Source organism: Ceratotherium simum, chromosome 10 (genome assembly GCF_057802395.1).
Source record: "Ceratotherium simum simum isolate JZ-2026a chromosome 10, ASM5780239v1, whole genome shotgun sequence".
Taxonomy (NCBI): Eukaryota; Metazoa; Chordata; class Mammalia; order Perissodactyla; family Rhinocerotidae; genus Ceratotherium; species Ceratotherium simum.
In genome coordinates, this window is record NC_141909.1 from 793,952 (window position 1) to 811,190 (window position 17,239).

At 60.2% G+C, this 17,239-nt stretch overlaps 1 protein-coding gene across 1 annotated transcript in view; it reads left to right on the forward strand.

Annotated features, from left to right (window-relative positions):
• Positions 1-16,760, forward strand: part of ADPRHL1 (ADP-ribosylhydrolase like 1) — a 32,784-nt gene extending 16,024 nt beyond the window's left edge. Inside the window, exons 7-8 of the mRNA XM_004423185.3 lie at positions 749-899; positions 12,693-16,760. Of these exons, the coding sequence (XP_004423242.2) occupies positions 749-899; positions 12,693-16,500 (3,959 nt within the window). The 3' untranslated portion in view covers positions 16,501-16,760. The remainder of the gene's footprint in view (positions 1-748; positions 900-12,692) is intronic.
• Positions 16,761-17,239: the final 479 nt, after the last annotated feature.

The following is a 17,239-nucleotide window of genomic DNA, read 5'->3' on the forward strand; positions in this document are numbered from 1 at the left end:
GCCCACAGCTCAGCACGAGCCTTTCGGTGGCAGCAGTCCCCGTCCCACGGCTGGGTGGGTTTGCTTCACTCCCAGGCGCCCATTTTCTCTGAGTGTGAAATTAGAGGGGCCGCTGGGCGCTGATTCTCCGTCCCCCTCACAGTGACTGTTATCAGGTCTGCCCACTGTTCCTGGTGCCGAGAGGGTTGAGATGACAGCGCTTCCCAGGGGGCCAACAGGGCTCCCGTGAGATCCTGGGGGCTCCCAGCTGGGGACGAGGAGGGGAGGGCGGTGGGAGCCAAGGGCAGCGGCGGGTTGTGAGCCTGAGAGGAGGGGCCCGGCAGAGGGCAGCCATCCTCCAGCCCCAGTAGCTGAGAGCAGGAGGTGTGGACAGCGAGGGACGGAGGAGCCCGCGTGGACTCGGGGAGCCCAGGAGAGCCTGGAGGGGAGGAGCCCTCGGGACCTGTCCCCGCAGGACTTGGTCTCCCTGAGCGCCAGACCCTGGAGACGCAAAGGCTTCTGCGCACGATCGTGTGTGTTCAAGGAGGGAGGAAGGGAGACCCCAGGGCCCGTGGGGTGCTGCCCAGAGCAGAACTGGGATCGGCAGGAGTCGGAGGAGGCTGAGAAAGGCCTGGCGCTGTCTGCCCTGGGGTGGTCAGCCAGGAAGGGTCTCTAAGACGGCCTTGGCCCTGATTAGTGTTGGGTTCTCAGAGATCGCCCCTTCCCGCCCTGCCCTCGGCCCCCCTGAGGACCTCTGTCTCCGTTCCAGGTGAGAGTGGGGCCACGGGGACCATCGCGGGCTGCCTGTTTGGACTGCTGCACGGCCTGGATACCGTTCCCGCGGGCCTGTACCAAGGCCTGGAGCAGGAGGAGCTGAGACGCCTGGGCACAGCCCTCTACCGCCTGTCCACGGAGGAGAAGTAAAGCCCTCTACCATCCCCTCCTGGGAGCCGATTCCGGCTCTGGGTGCCCAGGGGTGTCCACAGGCAACGCAAGCGCAGCTCCCAGCTCGCCAAGAACCCCGCCTAACCGGCCACATCACACCTTAACCCTCCCTCCCAATCTCAGAACCCTATTGCTGCATAAAATACATTGTTTGTCCTACGGGAGTATTTTTCCTATCCCAGCCCAAACTGAGTGCGTTATTGACGCCACGTTGGATTTGCTGCCCTCAAACCTGCAAATACAGTGGTCACAAGTTGCCTCTTGGACAATTGGTGTATTTTATTCTGGTGCAAAACTAATGCTGTTTGCTGACTCACTTCAATAACACTAACCACGACGCCTCTGCTCAGATGGGCCCACCGGCCGCAGAGCTTCCATCGAGGTTTCTAGCTCTTACACATGCGTTTCGGCAACTCCCCGGACTCCCCTGACTCCCTCAGGGGCGTCCGCACTGCGTCTGCCTGCTCACTGCCGTGTTCTCACGCAGAACAGTCGTGTTGCTGCTCAGGACACAGCCAGGGCACAGCCTCTAACTTGCCAGCCCGCGTTTTACTCACACTAGAGCCACAAAACCCGCCTCTTTTGGGACAGCTGACTGGGAAAACCAGGACCTAGCGGGCTCTTGTACAGCCCCACCCTCCCGCCCCCTCTGTGGTCCGCAGCTGTCTCGCCCTTGGGGGTCGGGTCCGGCTCGAGGACAAGGAGACAGAGCTGTTCCTGTGGCTGGAGGTTCTCTCTCTGAGTCGTGAAAAAGAGAACACTTGCTCTCGTTAAAAATAGCCTTGGACGCGATCTTTCTGAAGTGGCATCTGGTGTGAACAAAACTGCAGTTGGTGACTGATGTGTAACCCAGCGCTTGGGTGGCTTGGCTGGACCTGTCTTGGTGATTGCAGGTCTTTTCTTGAAGGCCCTCCTGTGAGCACAGCCAGCCTGTCCCCAGAGCCCTCAGGACGCTTGCTGCAGAGACTCGGGCGCTGAGGCCTCCTGGGACCACTGGGCCCTCTTCCCGTTCCTCCTCACCCCTGTTGCCCTGGGCTGTGGGGACAGGAGAGACGGTGGGTTTCTGTAGAATCCATCACTCTCCGTTCTTAGGAAGGTGTGAAGGTCTCGATGACGAAACCCTGGGGGCCGTCATATGCCACGCAGATTGCACCAAAGTGTCCCCCTGAATAACTAAACTAATCTTTGCCGCTGCTGAAGCTTTTCAGTCAGAAGAGGCGGAAAGATGGACAGGCTGGGGAAGGGCTCCCACCCCACTCGCCTCCAGCAGGCAGGGCCCAGCAGAGTTAGTGGGTGTGGGAGATGAGAAGAGAATTGTCTTCCAGGAAGAGAAGCCCAGGTAAAGTGATTGACGCTTTTCCTAGAGGCACAGCCACATGGTCACTGTTCTGGAGTGAGATCCCGTTCACAGGCTTACCCAACAGGGGCCCTGTCCGCTCCGCAGTGCAGAGGAGAAGCCAGCCTCAAATAAGTCGGGTGCAAGCAGATTAGAAGAAGCTGCTTGGTCTCCATCTTATTGACCATTTAGGAGAATTAAATCTGTCCTAGAGAATCAGGGAGTGAGTCTACTCACAGCGATTACAGATTAAAACACATAAACGAAAATCCATAGACCATAAAATAAGAATGAAACTGTCCCCCCATCTTATTTCCTGTTATAGAGAAATGCAAAAGCGGAAAAGAAAAAACCATAAACAGTAATGAGGTGAATACCACACCTACTCAAACTTTTAAAAATTTGATACTCGTTGATTTCATTTTATTATAAAGGCAACACACACAGCTTCAGAAGCTCAAATGCTGTGAACAGTGCGTGAGGAGGGCAAGATCCTTCCAAAGCGTCATGCAGAGTCACTCGGCCAGGCCCAGCACGATTCCTTGGGGATCCTTCCAGAAACGTTTCTTCACATACGGTCAGGGCCATGTGTGTGGCATACTCGCATTTCTGTGTTGTACACACACACACACACACACACACACACGATTTCTCTCCACAAATACACAATGGTTTCCTTTTGGCATTTTTCACTAAACCGGGTTTTTGAATATTTTTCTATATCATCACACGTGTGTCTACCTCAGTCTTTTTAACTGTTGCCTGAGACTCTGTTTACACGTGTGCCGTAATTCACATAATTGGACCCCATTGATGCAGTTTTAAGTTGTATCCTTTTCTTAAGTGACACTTTTAAACACTGCTCCTTATGTTTACTTCAAAATGTTGCTTCCCCATCTCTTCTGAAAAGGAATGAATCTCCGCCAATAGCACAGCTGTTGTTCATGCAGGCACCAGGCTGACGGAGAGCCTGATGTGGCTGGGACCTAGTGCCGGCAGGAAGGGTCTGCATTCTGGTGGCCTCCTGCGTCCCCAGGGATGGGCACCCGGCTCCACTATTGCAGCGGGTCCCTGCACTGCTCAGAAGTTTCCAGACTTCAGGCTGATTTTGTTCAATTCATGTCCCCAAACTCTTTGGTTAAGAGATTTTGCATTTAGATTTCAGACCATTTATCCTGATGTTTTGGAATCTGGAAGCCAGACACGTGGCGGGTTTGGCAGACGTGGTCACTCCCCTCTGACAGCGGGGAAGCCCACACGGGGCTGATTGATCACGATGTCAGAAGGCCATTTGAGGGTCCGCACCACCACGGCGCACTCTCGGGGCTGCCTCAGGCCCAGGCCTCTACCCAAGACCACCGCTGCTCTGGTGTTTCACACGACCGTGGCTCCCTCGTGGGAGGTGCAGCGTGGGCGCGGTGACTGGCCCGTCCTGCAGAGGAGGACACAATGCCCAGAGGTCGGGCCGTTCATGAGCCGGGAGGGGACTCAGACGCAGCCTGTCTGACGACCCGTCTTAACCTCCCGCCACCACTAATTCCCGAGACGTCTCCACCGCCCTGGATCCCCAGGGAGACCCCTCGGGGAACACAAAACGCCCTTGTCACCCTGGCTTTGTTTCCTTCCTGTCCCGTCCTGATGGTTGGTTTCCAAACATGCAAAAAGTCACAAAATAGCCCAAAAAACTCCCACACTCCCTTCACCCGCTTTGCGAGCTGCTAATACAGGGCCACACCCACCTATTATTGTCACTTGCTCACTGTACACATTCAGACGTGCACATACACACACAGAGATATGCACAGATACACACACAGACATACATCCAGATACCCACACAGACACAGACACACACAGAGACACACACATCCAGATACACACACACAGACACACACAGAGCTGCACCCACACCCAGATACACACACACACAGAGACACACACACAGAGACACCCACATCCAGATACACACACACACAGAGACACACACATCCAGATACACACACACAGACACACACAGAGCTGCACCCACACCCAGATACACACACACACAGAGACACACTCATCCAGATACACACACACACAGAGACACACAGAGATGCACCCACACCCAGATACACACACACACACACACAGACACACACATCCAGATACACACACACACAGAGACACACACATCCAGATACACACACACACACAGAGACACACACACAGAGACACACATCCAGATACACACACACACAGAGACACACACACAGAGACACCCACATCCAGATACACACACACACAGAGACACACACAGAGATGCACCCACACCCAGATACACACACACACACACAGACACACACATCCAGATACACACACACACAGAAACACACACATCCAGATACACACACACACACAGAGACACACATCCAGATACACACACACACACACAGACACACACACAGAGACACCCACATCCAGATACACACACACACAGATACAGACACACATGCAGACTCAGACACACACAGAGACACACACAGACACAGACGCAGCCACACACACACAGCAGTTGTCGTCAGGTGTGGGGAGGATCTCGAGCACACAGGGCTCACTTGTTACATCTTGGGAGCTGGAACAGCATCCAGCACTCGGGGCCTCGGCCAGCCTGGGTTGGACAGACGTCCCTTTCTCCCCCAGAGCCTGGGCCAGGCCGTGAGATGCAGGTGCAAGACCTCGGGGTACCCCAGCCCAGGCGGCCGCCTACCATCCCTCAGCCAGGTTTATTTCTGGGGACAGAGCTCCAGGCCTCTGCCTCTGACGCGTTAGCACAGTCTCAACTGTGAGCTCCCTGGTCACTAACGGCATCCAGAACCGTCCACAGACATCTGTTGCTTGACTAGAAAAACAGCTGCTGTTAACATGCTACTCACCAGCTATGACCAGCCGTCAGCATCAGAACTGGCTCTGTGGGCACACTGCGTGATAGCCATGTGGACTGGCTCTCGGCTGCCCCAGACCACTGTCCGGTCCCTGGTGGGGAGGGGGTGCCCTGGGGAGGAAACACAGGGGTTGGCCAGCCGCAGAGGTGGGAGCAGACAGGGAGGCGGCCCAGCTCCTCATTCGGCCTCTTCTGAGCCCATAGGTGCCTCTAAAGTCACACGAGGGGAGGCGTTTATTGACTGCCCACTGTGCGAGGGCCCTGCCAGGTGCTGGGGTGTGCAGGTGGGTGGGAAGGGAGCACTGCCCCGCCTGGCCTTCACGGCTCCAGGCAGCAGGATGGGCCTGCTCCGGGAGGTCACGGCCGAGAGCTGCAGGAGGGTCCTCAGGGCCCGCAGAGCGCCGTGTAAGGGCGGCGGGAGGGAGATGCCGCATGGGGCAAGTGGGCAAGTGTGTGGGGCAGAGAGGGCAGGAGCGGGGCAGGCTGGCCCCAGGCTTGTCCTACGAGAGCTGGAAAGGGCAAGTGCAGGTCACCTGTGAACAGAGGGCCCAGGACGAACTTCACAACCAGGTCGCAAGGGGCTCGGCTCCGTGGAAACAAGCATCTCACCCCCCACCCCCAGAGAAACGCTGGAGCATCGGGGGTGGGGGGTGACCTGGCTGAGCCCCTTTCTTTCTGAGGACGCAGGGGGCAGTCCCCATCACCGTGTGGGACTGAGCCTGTCTTCCCAACAATGCCTAGGAGACCCCATTTCTCAGAAGAGGGCACGGGGGCTGAGGACACCCAGTCGCTGCCCCAGGACATGCGCTGGCAAGCGGCAGAGTGGGCGCTGGCCAGGTCCGGGTCAGACCAGCACCCGCTGAGAAGGCAGGATGGGGAGGTCCAGGCACTGCTGGCCAGGACGGCCCCCAGGGAAAGCCTGGAGGGACTGGACGCTGCTGGCCTTTTTAGGCCCAGGACGGGTGGAGGACCTCAGCCAGGGACAGCAGGGTCTGCTGTCCGACCCTGTCTGTGAATGCCCAGGGTCGTCCAGCTGGTGGCCAAGGCGGGCCGGGATGTGTCGCCACACGGTGACTCTCCTGTGTCCTTATAATTTCAAGTGACCTCTCGCCAGCCAGAGTTACCAACAGGACTAAATTAGGACCGTTTATTGCAGGCCTACTGTTGACATTGGCCCCTGAAAGAAGCTATTCGGTTCCTGTCCTAGACGGGCTCCGTCACGTCCGCCCCACCACGGCGGGGGGCAGGTCACTCGGTGGGACAGCGGCTGGACATGGAGCCGGAGTCCCTGGGACAGCCCTCTAGGAAGTGCTGACGAGAGAGAAACATGCTCGGCTTTGAGGAGCAAACTGCTGACTCTCAGGCAGCTGCCCCCACTCCTCCACGCGCAGGGCAGGGACTCAGCCACTCTTACTTCAGGCCAGGCGTGCGGTGGGTGCGGGACGATCAAGGAGGAGTGTGCTGGGCCTGCCTCCCCGTCCAGTGGGACAGGCAGCCAGCGGGGCCCAGACAAAGGGACCGCCTCACACAAGTGCACCGCAGAGTCCTGTGGAGAGTTCACCCTGCCAGCCACTCTGATCGGTGGCTTTGGGGGTGCAGAGGCCCATAGTGTCACCCCCACGCGGGACACTGAGAGGCCTCTGTGGGACCAATGGGGGCAGCGTGGCTGGGCCACTGGGAAAGGCTCCACTAAGGAGGGGCATCAGAACTAGGTCGTGAAGGGTGAATAGGAGCTCGTCAGGAGTGTGGCTATTCCAGGCAGGAAGGCTCAGTGTGGGCAAAGCGTGGAGCTGGGGAAGAGCACGGCCTGGCCAGGAAGCAGAAGTTCGGGAGGCTGAGCTCGAGGGAGGCGGAGCAGAGCAGCAGAGAGCCTGGAGAAGGGACCCCTGGGCGCACCGTGTGCAGCAGGAGCCGTGCAGGCCTGCAGCCTCTCACCCCTGATGGCGATGCGCAGGGTGACCTGGAGCCTCCAAACGAGGCCTTTCCACAGGCGTTTGTGGAGGACCTGCCCGGCCAGACCTCACTGCAAGCCCTGGGGAAGAGGAGAACAAGACGGCTTCCTGCCCGTTCTAGTGGGGGAGCCAGACGAAAATATGCATGAGGTGTTTGAAACTGTGCCCGGATCTCAGACAATGATAGTGCTACCTCGAGAGTCCTCCCAGGGGGCTGTGTCCTCCCAAGGGGCTGTGTGATCAGGGAGTGGCCTCAGGAGGGGGCAGGTGGAGCCCCGGGAGCAGGCTGTGCTAGGCAGAGGGAAGGGCTGGTGTAAAGGCCCTGGGGTAGGAGTGAGCTAGGAACCGACCCGTGGCAGGACCACTGGAGCGTTGTATAAGGCGGAGAGAATGAGGCCTGGTCAGAGGCCAGATGGGCGGAGCTTGTGGGCCTGGAGACCAGGGTAGAGTGTCCCTGCAGGGAGAGCAGGAGCCCCGCTCACCAGCCACAGTGGATGTGGCCCAGAGGTTTATTGTGACCTGGTGGTGTGAGCACACACTGCACAACCATCCTGCAGAGGGAAGATGGTGTCCGTCCTGGGGTGGGGCGGCCCACGGAGAGCTCGGGAGAGCAGAGACCGCCATCGGAGCCAGGCAGGCCGGATTCCTGGAGGAATGTTCGTTCGTGGTGGTTAAACACACGTGACTTAAGGAAGGAGGTTGTGCAGCCTCCCTTTCTCATCACAGCCCCAGGATGTTGTCCCGAATCTGCATGCCTGGCACTGCCGCCGGCTCATGGGCCAGGCCACCTTGGCAAGGCAGGGCTCACCCAAAACAGAACTTTATGGTCCTGGCTAATCCCCTATTTCTCAGCCCATAAATCTCAGAAAAGCATCCTGACCTTCTCTGGGAATGAAGACATTTCCATGTGATTATGAAAGCATTTGGGAACTTTTTGAAACTCTAGCCCTGGGTTGGTAGAGAAAAGCCAGTTGTAACATATACCAGGGGGGCTCCTGTGGGCAGCATGGAGCAGATCCGCGGCGTTGAGATTTCGGCGGCTCTTAGCGGAGTGGGACACTGAGCGATGTCTTACTTTCTAGCTGGCCAACAAACCTCCATGTGACGTGGAAGCCTGCACTGGCGGAACAGCTAAGCCAGGTGAGGGATCATGTACCATCAGAAGGATGTGCGGCAAGGCCAGCCTAGTATGTGGCCCCTTTGGCGTCACTGTCACGAAGGCAGAACAGACGGACGATCAGCACTCAGACCGTGGCATGGAGGGGGTGGAAGGTGGTGTCCAGTTGCTGAGACGGACCCGCTGACCCACGATGGATGAGTGATGGAGTAAATCGACACTGAGCTCCGTTACTCTCGCTTCTTCCAAATCCGCCTCCTACCAAGACAGGAGGTTGACAGGCATCTGACGCGCCTCAATTCTTCATCTTCCTGTCAGACTGTGGGGCTCAGAGGCTCACATGTGAGGTGGCAGGTGAGGGCACACGTGACTGATCCTTGTGGCCTCTATCCAGACACCAGAATGTCCCCGAAGCACGCAGCCAGTGTGGCTATTTCAGTCGTCTGAATGACTCAGCCGCAGAGTCATGAAGAGGCTTGCCATGACCAAGGGAGCAAACACCTCCGGGCTAGGCGGCTGGCCGTGTGAGCCGCAGCTCAAGGAGCTCCTCCTCCCCACCGCACCAGGTGAGGCTGCTTCCGGGCACCTCCTGGAGACTGGAGTCCTGGACCCCAAAAATCCACGTGGCCTGAGGGCCAGGCTCTGGTGCTGGGATCCCCATCTCGGCTGCCGTAACCCTCCCCATTTGGCTGGGGTCTCCCACATGCGTGTGACAATCAGCGCTCGAGGCCCAGAACAGAGGCGCGTGAGGAAGCAGGAGGCCGTCCACACGACGCTTAGTCATGGGTGTCAATTCAGTCAACAAACACTAGGGCCCGCCACGTGCCAGGAGCTAATGTCTCATTCTGTGTGAAGACGCTCGCACAATACCTCGGAGACGGATGTGAAGCAATCAGGCCAAGAAGCAAGTGTATCTGTGATGAGCACAACGGAGGAGCATGCAGGAGGACCCTCTTGGAGGGTCAGGAGGGTCCTGTGAAGCGGTGTTTATGCTGAGAACTAAGCCAGCGGGACGGAGGAGGCTGGGGTAGAAGCACATGGACGGGCGGACAGGAGCTGCAGTAAACGAGGGGGTGGGTGCAGAGCACGACCGGGGTCTGCGGGCCTCGGGGCAGGAGGGGTTTGGACTAGATTCTAAAACAGCCAGTAGCCATGTCTGCATGCGACCTTCACTGCGATTTGCAGAGGGAGGAGCCGGAGCCAGGAGTGTTGGCTAGTGTCGGCGAGTGTTGGCCGGGACACTTCTGCGGCCAAGCAGCAGAAACAGATTCCACGTCTTCACGCCGGCGGATCGCAGAGCTCCGCCCCCTGTGGCTGTGGGGTGCGGGGCCAAGGAGGACCGCTGTGTTTCTAGGGGGCAGGAGCGGCGAAAACAGGAGGAGGGATTTCGGGGTGCCAGGAGATGAGTTTAGCCACATGTGAGGTGGGAGACCCCAGATGTCTGCAGACACTGAGGTCTGGGCGGTCCTGGGGGTGAGCCCTGAGGCGCTCCATGAGCCGGGCTCAGACCACGTCCCAGGCCCTGTCCTGCACACGTCACTGAGTGTCTCCATGGCTAGACTGCTCAGGTACGGAGGGGTGACAGCAGTCCCCGAGAGACAGAGACGAAGCGGGGTAAACCACGTGAGGCGCAGAGCAGAGCTCACACAGGCACGGGAGACGCACCAGCGAAGTCCACACGGGGCATAGCGGTGAGCTCCGCTGAAGCAGCTCGGGGACGCCCACTGTCGCGTGCGCCTCTGGGGAAGGAAGTGCCGCCAATCGAGGTGCCACCAGGCTGAGGAGCCACAGACGGCGACACTGGGCTCCTCCCAGAGACGTGGCACGTGACAACCCTCAGTCTCAGGAGCGCGGTTGCCAAGCACCGGTCTCCCGAAGCCCCAGCACAGGGACTCGCCCCGCCTCCTCACTGTCCCGGGCATCCTCGCCGCATCTCCTTCCGGCTGCCTTCGAAAGGCTGGGAGAGAAACGTCGGGGGCTCTGGGGAAGCGCCTGGAGTGTTCCGGCCTAGACCGGAACTGCTAACAACTGCTGTTAGCTGCTGACAACCTGCCTCCTCGGTGAGGGAGGGCTTGGTGACCCGGGCAGCCCTTGGTGAGCCACCTATTGGTAACGGGGAGAGGACATTCCGTAGACCCCCGGGGGGGGGGGGACAGGGAAAGGGCGGGTTTGGCGATGATGCAGGCACCACAGACAGGCATGGCCTGAGAGCGCCAACCTTCTAAAACAGAACACGATGCACCAGAGGCTGGTCTGGCAGCACCAGAGTTGGCCTGCTCCTCTGCTCCCCTCGTCCCCACTGCTGGTCCGGGGCAAGCAGGGGGCCTGGGCGAGGGTCTCACAGCTGCGAGGACACAGCCCGGCGCCTTCCCGAGTGGCTGCCCCTCATGAGGGTCTCAGTCCGTGGGCCAGCCTCCGAGCGCTCTCGGTGCCGGGGAGGACGTGGCTGTGCCCTGGGACGCAGCTGCCCTTTATGTCTACACAGCTGTCACCCAGCGGGCGGCCGTGCCAGCTCCCCCACCTCGTGGCTCAGGAGTGGGTTAGGTTTTGGTTTTGTTTTAGGAGCCGAATCCACCACGTAGTTCTCCAAGTCCACGCCGTCTGAGGCTGGGCAAGATCCCCACCCACCCCGGCAGTTCTCGAGGCGGGGTCCCTGGCCAGCACCCTCGGCGGCTCAGGGAACTTGTTGGACATGCAAGTTCTTGGGCCTCTGCAGATGGACTGAGTCAGACATTCTGGTGGTGCCGCCCAGCTCTCCAGGTTTTAACAAGTCCTCTCAGTGTCTTGATGTCCACCAGTGTCTGAGAACAAGTAAAGCAGCCACTTTCTGCGTGAATTCAGTTGTCGAGCTGGATCTGAGTTCTCAGGGAGCCTGAGGAGGCAGAGGTCCGAGGTTCCGTTCATGGAATTCTCCCGCAATTCCCCATATTGTGTTCCACTCCCATGCACTGGATTGGCCCGTGGCCTCTCCCAAGGGCGGGGTCAGATTGCCAGGTGATGCATCGTGGGGGTGAGGCTGGAGGGCGCGCTGCGGTCCCCATCACACCAGCGCACAATGCTCCTAACAACTCTTTGGAAGGACACTTGTGTGTGGCTTCTAACACAAAATGAAATAAGTACAGAAAGGAAAACGTGTTCCTTCGTTTCCTTCCAGCCCGTTCCAGTCTGCGTCTGTGTGGCTTCCTCGAGGCACAGCTGGGCGAGGTCTCCCCCAGCTCTGCAGCTTGTGTTTCTAGCTCTGAGTCACGAGCCCTTTCCTGTGCCTATGGATGGTTTTCCCGTAAATACGGGCGTGCTGGGATTTAAGCAGCCCGATGTCAGACATTTAGGTTGTTTCCGGTTTTTCAGCATCATACACAGCGCAGTGAAGCCTTCCCTCATGGAATCTGTACTCTGCACCCCGATCATCTCCTGGAAGGGGGAACAGCCGGGCTGGAATTCTGGGTGCATCCTTGCAACGCTACCCCTTGGAGAGGTCGGAGGTGGTCCTGCCCCACCAGGAGGACCCTCTGGCTTTGACAGTGTGGTGGGCAGACGCACCCTCGCTGCCAGGCTGCTCAGGAGGGAGCCTCTCAGCCTGGACTCTGGGCTGAGAAACCCCCTCAAATACCAGAGACCCCACACCCAGGAGACCTGCCAGTGGCAGGGCAGGGGTGCAGGAACGTGGCCCTTGAGAAGCATCTCACAGGACAGGGCTGCCAGGGGCGAGGGCTCAGGGTGCCCTTAGCCTTGGGGTTTCTCCAGGAGTGTTTTCAAATGGGTTCAGTAAGGCGGGTCCCCGCCGGGGCCCCCAGCTCTCTTCCCTCTGGTCTGTAGTGAAGCCCACTCCCTCCTCCTCCGGGGGTCCACCGCCCAGGCCCAGTGGTTCCTGCCCCAGGGACCACCCCCACAAGGCTGCGTTCCCCCACCCTGGACCTGCCTAGGGCCCAGCGGTCTCACTGGTGGCTCTCAGAGGCTTGGCTCCGGTGACCGCACACTCTTGGGACTGAGTCAGGATGTAACTGCAATGTGAACCTCATTTCTCGTACTTAAAGTTAGAGATATGCACAGAACCACACAGAGAGTATAAATCCTTTATGCTTGCTTTTTTCCTATTTATACAAGCATAATATGTCCATTATTTAAAATTTAAATACCTCACACGTGCAAAGTATTTTTCCCAGGTGCTTTCACAAAGCTTTTTAACGTCCATTTTGCAAAGCCCGTGTCAAGGGAGGATATGGGGTCGGACATCATTGTACTGAACAGAAAAGGGAATGGTGACCCGGAGAGGCAGTGAGCATCCCTGAGGCCCCCGAGAGGCACTAGAATCCCAGTCTTCTGTTCTTCCTCGGGGACTGCTTGGGATATTGACAAATGGGATCGTTCCATAGGAAACGTTCTATGGAGTTAACTTGGAAAAAATGATAAAATCTGTGACAGTTAATTTTTTTCTTACAGCCCCAAGAATGGTAAGATTTGCAGCAGTAAGACACCCATTGACGCCCAAGCCCTGAAAAGGAAGGTCAGCAAGGCAACGTGCCACCCGGCCGTCCACGCCGTCCTCAGCAGCCTGCTGCTCTACGTCACTGACCACGAGGACAGGCCCCAGGGGCTGCCTCCTGCCGACAGGGCGGAGGGCCAGGAGAGCAAGGTGAGCCGCACGCCCGAGGATGCGGACGCCCACCGGCGGCCCACGCGCTTCCAGCTCCTGCAAGCCAAGTTCATGGGCACCGGCCGGGAGCCGCGCCTCAAGAAGACCCGGGAGGTGGGCAGGCTGATCTTCAAGGACAAGCAGGGCCCCAGCAGGAGCGTGGTGACCGCCACCATCGGCAAGCTCCTAGAGAAGACCCGGGAGCCGCTCCGCAGCGAGAAGCCCCGGTGGGGCCTCCCCGCCGGGAAGAGCACCGTGAAAAACGTCCTGAAGACGTTCTTGGCCGCGGAGGGGAAGGAGGCCAGGGAGAAGGAGGCGCTGGAGAAGGCTCCTGCGGAGCAGCCCCAAGCCACCAGGGGCGCCCTGCCCAAGATGATGGGCAAGAGGAGCTGGGTGCTGTCCACGCTGCGGGAGAAGTTTGAGCAGAGCGGGCGTCTGTGCTCGGAGGCCGGCGTGCTGCCGCTCCGCATGGAGGACCGAAAGAAGAAGAACCTGCAGAGGAAGACACGGCACCGGCCCGAGGCCCGCGTGCTCCGCATGGCCACCCTGGCCAGCACCTGCATCAGGACGCCCCTCGCCCGCTTCCTGGCCTGCACGGCCGAGCCCGTGCCCGCCTTCAGCATCGCCACTGTCGTCTGCGGCCCCAGGAGCTGGCTGTCCCACGGCTCCAAGATCAGCCACTCGGGCGTGGGGCCCGTGCCCAGACGAGAAACGGGCACGTCACCCAACTCAGGTGAGACAGTGCCCGGTGGGAACAAAACACCAGGAAAGGGGCAGCTTTCTGGGGTGCCCTCAGAGGCCCCAGTGCCCAGGGCCACAGCTCCCAGGGACAGCCTGGGAACAATGTCCACCAGCGTGGGGCCCGTGTGCGTCCCTGAGCCAAGCCCCTCTCCTGCCTCCTGTGGGGGTCAAGCCTTTCCTGGACGCAAGCCCACAATATCCCCTCTGGGAGTGGCCAGCCCAGGGCACGCCGGGGCAACAGGAGGTGACAGGACGGGGGACCCCCAGGCAGGGGGTGCTACAGACGACACCAGGGGCACAAAAGCAGCAAGAGCCGGCCTGCGCCCTGGACCCCCGGGGTGGGGAGCAGGGGTGGCCCCCAAAGTCACCTTGATGGTTTGCAGTTCGGAGGATGAAACGGAAAGAACGATTTCAGACTCAGAGAGAGAACCCCTCTTCGCCATCCAGAAGAATTTCCCGGAACAGAACGTACCAGGACGTATCCCAGCGCTCAACGCACAAGCGGCGCAGGCCACTCGGCACACACACCCAGACGTGGAGCCTCCGCAGATAACCGTCAGACTTCCCGTTGTGCACGAAATGCCTCCCCCTCCTGCCACACTGCAAAGGGCACCAGGCTGTGAGGACCCACTCCCTCAGACTCTGCAAGGAGAGCATGTGGTGGGAAACACACAGGCGCTATTTCCCACCTCGACTGAGAGCGGAAGCCACAACACGGCCACAGCCAGATGGAGTAATCCCTCGGGGACACGGCAGGCCTCAGGGGCAGACCCCAGCCCCGAGCCCCTATGGGGGGCTGCCAGCGCTGATCGCCACACCCCGGTGGCAGCTCCAATGCAGAAACCTCGGGGAAGTCCCGCTGGAGGAGAGGACCACGAAAGCAGCCTTGGGAACGCAGACCAGCACGTGGCTCATGGGGCTGTTTCCACAGAGGCTGCTTCTGAGCTCAGCAGTGAGGGGCATCAGCTGCCAGAATCAGACGACACACCAACCGGGAGCGACGGGGCCCCACCACGTTATTCCACAGCATCGGAAAACCGTCCGGGAGGAACTCCCCGCTCTGCCCCCGGCTGGCAGCAAGGGTGGGCTCCCAAGGAGGGAAGCGTGACGGATGTCCCCACCCTGCTGGCGGCCACAGCCAAGGATTGGATGAGGTCCCAGAGTTTGACCTCGACGGACAAGCGCATCCTGCGTGAGCAAGAAGAAGGCAGGAGGCCGCCAGTATCCGAGCCTGCCCAGGCCCTACTGAGGGCTGAGGGGAGCGCCAACCACGATCCCAGCAAGAGCAGACTGTCCTCCGTAAAGGAACACCTGGAACCAGGTGACAGAGCCCCCGGGCAGATGACGGCTGCGGGGGCCACCAAGAGTCACACGGTGCCAGCCCCTGGCAACGCCCTGAACCCCGAAAACAATATGGCTGAAGAGTGGAAGGCTCTGCACAGGGGAGAATGCAGCTCATCGACAAGTCACGATCTCCCATCAGAGGATCTCGGTCGAGAACCCAACTGCTCCCTCTTCCTGGCACCCGGTGGGCCCTCGGAGCGCCGCAGCAGAGCGGCAGAGAGCTGCATCCGCAGAGACTCAGGGCTGCGGCCACCTCTGACCTCGGGGTCCCTGGTGGAGTCCCTGGCGGCTTGCCCACAGGAGGCCACCGGCAGCCCCCCTGTGCTCAAGCAGCCCCGCGTGCGTGTTTCAAATGAATGGGCAGCAAGCACATGGAAGGCGGCGGGAGGAAGCAGAAACACCAGAGCTGCTCAGGCCAGCCCTTGCGGGGACCACACGAAGTCCCCAGTTCCAGCCTCAAATCACCCCTCACCACAAGGAAGCGGCGCCGAGGGCCCTCCGCGCCACACTCAGGGCAAAGGGCTGGCGCCTTCTGAGAGCCAGCAGGCCAGGGACGAGGAGAGCGTCGTGTCCGAAAAGCAGCTTCCTCTCGGTGCTGGGGCTTCCTGCCAGCTTCCCTCGGTGCCCTCGACGGCAGCAGAAGGGCAGCAGGCGCACGGGGAATCTCAGAAGTGTCCCAACCTCCAGGCAGGCCCGCAGCATGCATCCCGCATGCTGGCAGGCGTCCCAGAGTCAATCGAGGCCAGGGAGAGGCCACGGCCACAGGCAGGTCCCAGGGGACGAGAGGACGGGGCCTCCAGGCCCCGGGGACTGGCCGGTCCTGGAAAGAAGGGAGAAGCTCCTCGGGGCCAGAAGGCCGCAGTGTGCGGGGCTGCAGAGGCTCAGACACGGCCCCGGGACGGCCGGGCGATGAGCGACACTCCAGCGGCTCAAGCGGAGACTCCCTGCCCCCCCACCTGGAAAGGCCCAGAACATCCGCTGGGGCTGCAGGCGAGGCGTGTAGAGGCCCCTACTCGGGGACACGGCGCCCAGGCTGAAGAGAACCAATCACCTTCCTCTCCAGAGAGGCCAGGGCACTGGGCCCAGGCCCAGGCCGGCAGGATGGTGCCCCACGACTTGACGCGGCGCACAGACAGCTTGGCAGCAATGGCGCCCACTGCAGGTGAAAGCAGAAAGTCCCAGCGACCGGCCCCGAGGGTCAGCCAGGGGGAGCCCAGAGCGCCACACAAGGCTGGAGAACGCCAGCCCAAGGCACCGGAGAGCCAGCCGTCCCCCCGCCCTGAGCCCGCCCAGGGCTCTGCCGTGTCCATGCTGGATCCTGGGGACCACCCGACGCCCAGTGCCTCATTCCAGGAGGGGCCCCTAGACACCCCGGGGGCAGGGAGGGGCCTGCCGGAGCCCGAACACCGCAGGAGGTCCGCGCGCTTTGAGAAGTACAGAGCCCAAAGCTTCTGTGACCAGAGGTCCTTCGATCTGTCCTTCAGACCCATGGCTTTCAGGGCCAACAACTCGTGCGAGCTTCCAAAGTGAGGCCCCTCGGCTTCTGACCCCCGACCCATCTGTCACCTCCATTTCTGCTGGTCGCCAGGTTGTAGACTGTTTTCCTCGAATGTCGCAGAGAGTCGGCGTGTGGTTTTCCTTTCCTCCGGCAGAGCCCGGAGGACCCAGGACTAACACACCCCTCCCAACGCGTCCTAAGCCCCCGAGGCTCCTCGTAGGTGCTTCTCCACGAGAGGCTTGAGCAGCGAGGATGAGGAAGGGACGGGACACACCAGGCGTTGGCTCCAGGCCCCGCGGTGTCAGCGCGTCCTCTCTCTCACCTGAGGCCTCCTCACCGAGGGCGTCCTCTGTCTCACCTGAGGCCTCCTCAGCGAGGGCATCCTCACACATGGCTGTCTTTTCCCGGAGCCGAGTGCTGTTTTAGCTCTTGGACGTTTGGTGCTGAACTCTGCATGCGTCTGTCCCGTCACTTTTTGGGGGCTCTGCTGGCTTCGGGCTTTGAGGGCACTCTTCCCCTTGTGGGGACGGCAGGCACGGGTGTGGCCAGGCCTGGACTGCGGCCCCTGCCTTGCTCAGACACAGCCTGTGCAGCCCCCTCGACGTGGCATGGGCAGGTGGGTAGCCCACAAAGTGCCCGAGTCAGGGCCCAAATGCAGACACCGGCCCAGTGGCCCCCCATGTTCTGGAGGAAGCACCAGGAGCGGCAGTTTGCCGCAGCAATTCCCAGGGGCTGACCTGCATCCCTGACTCCCGCCAGGCCACGATGAGG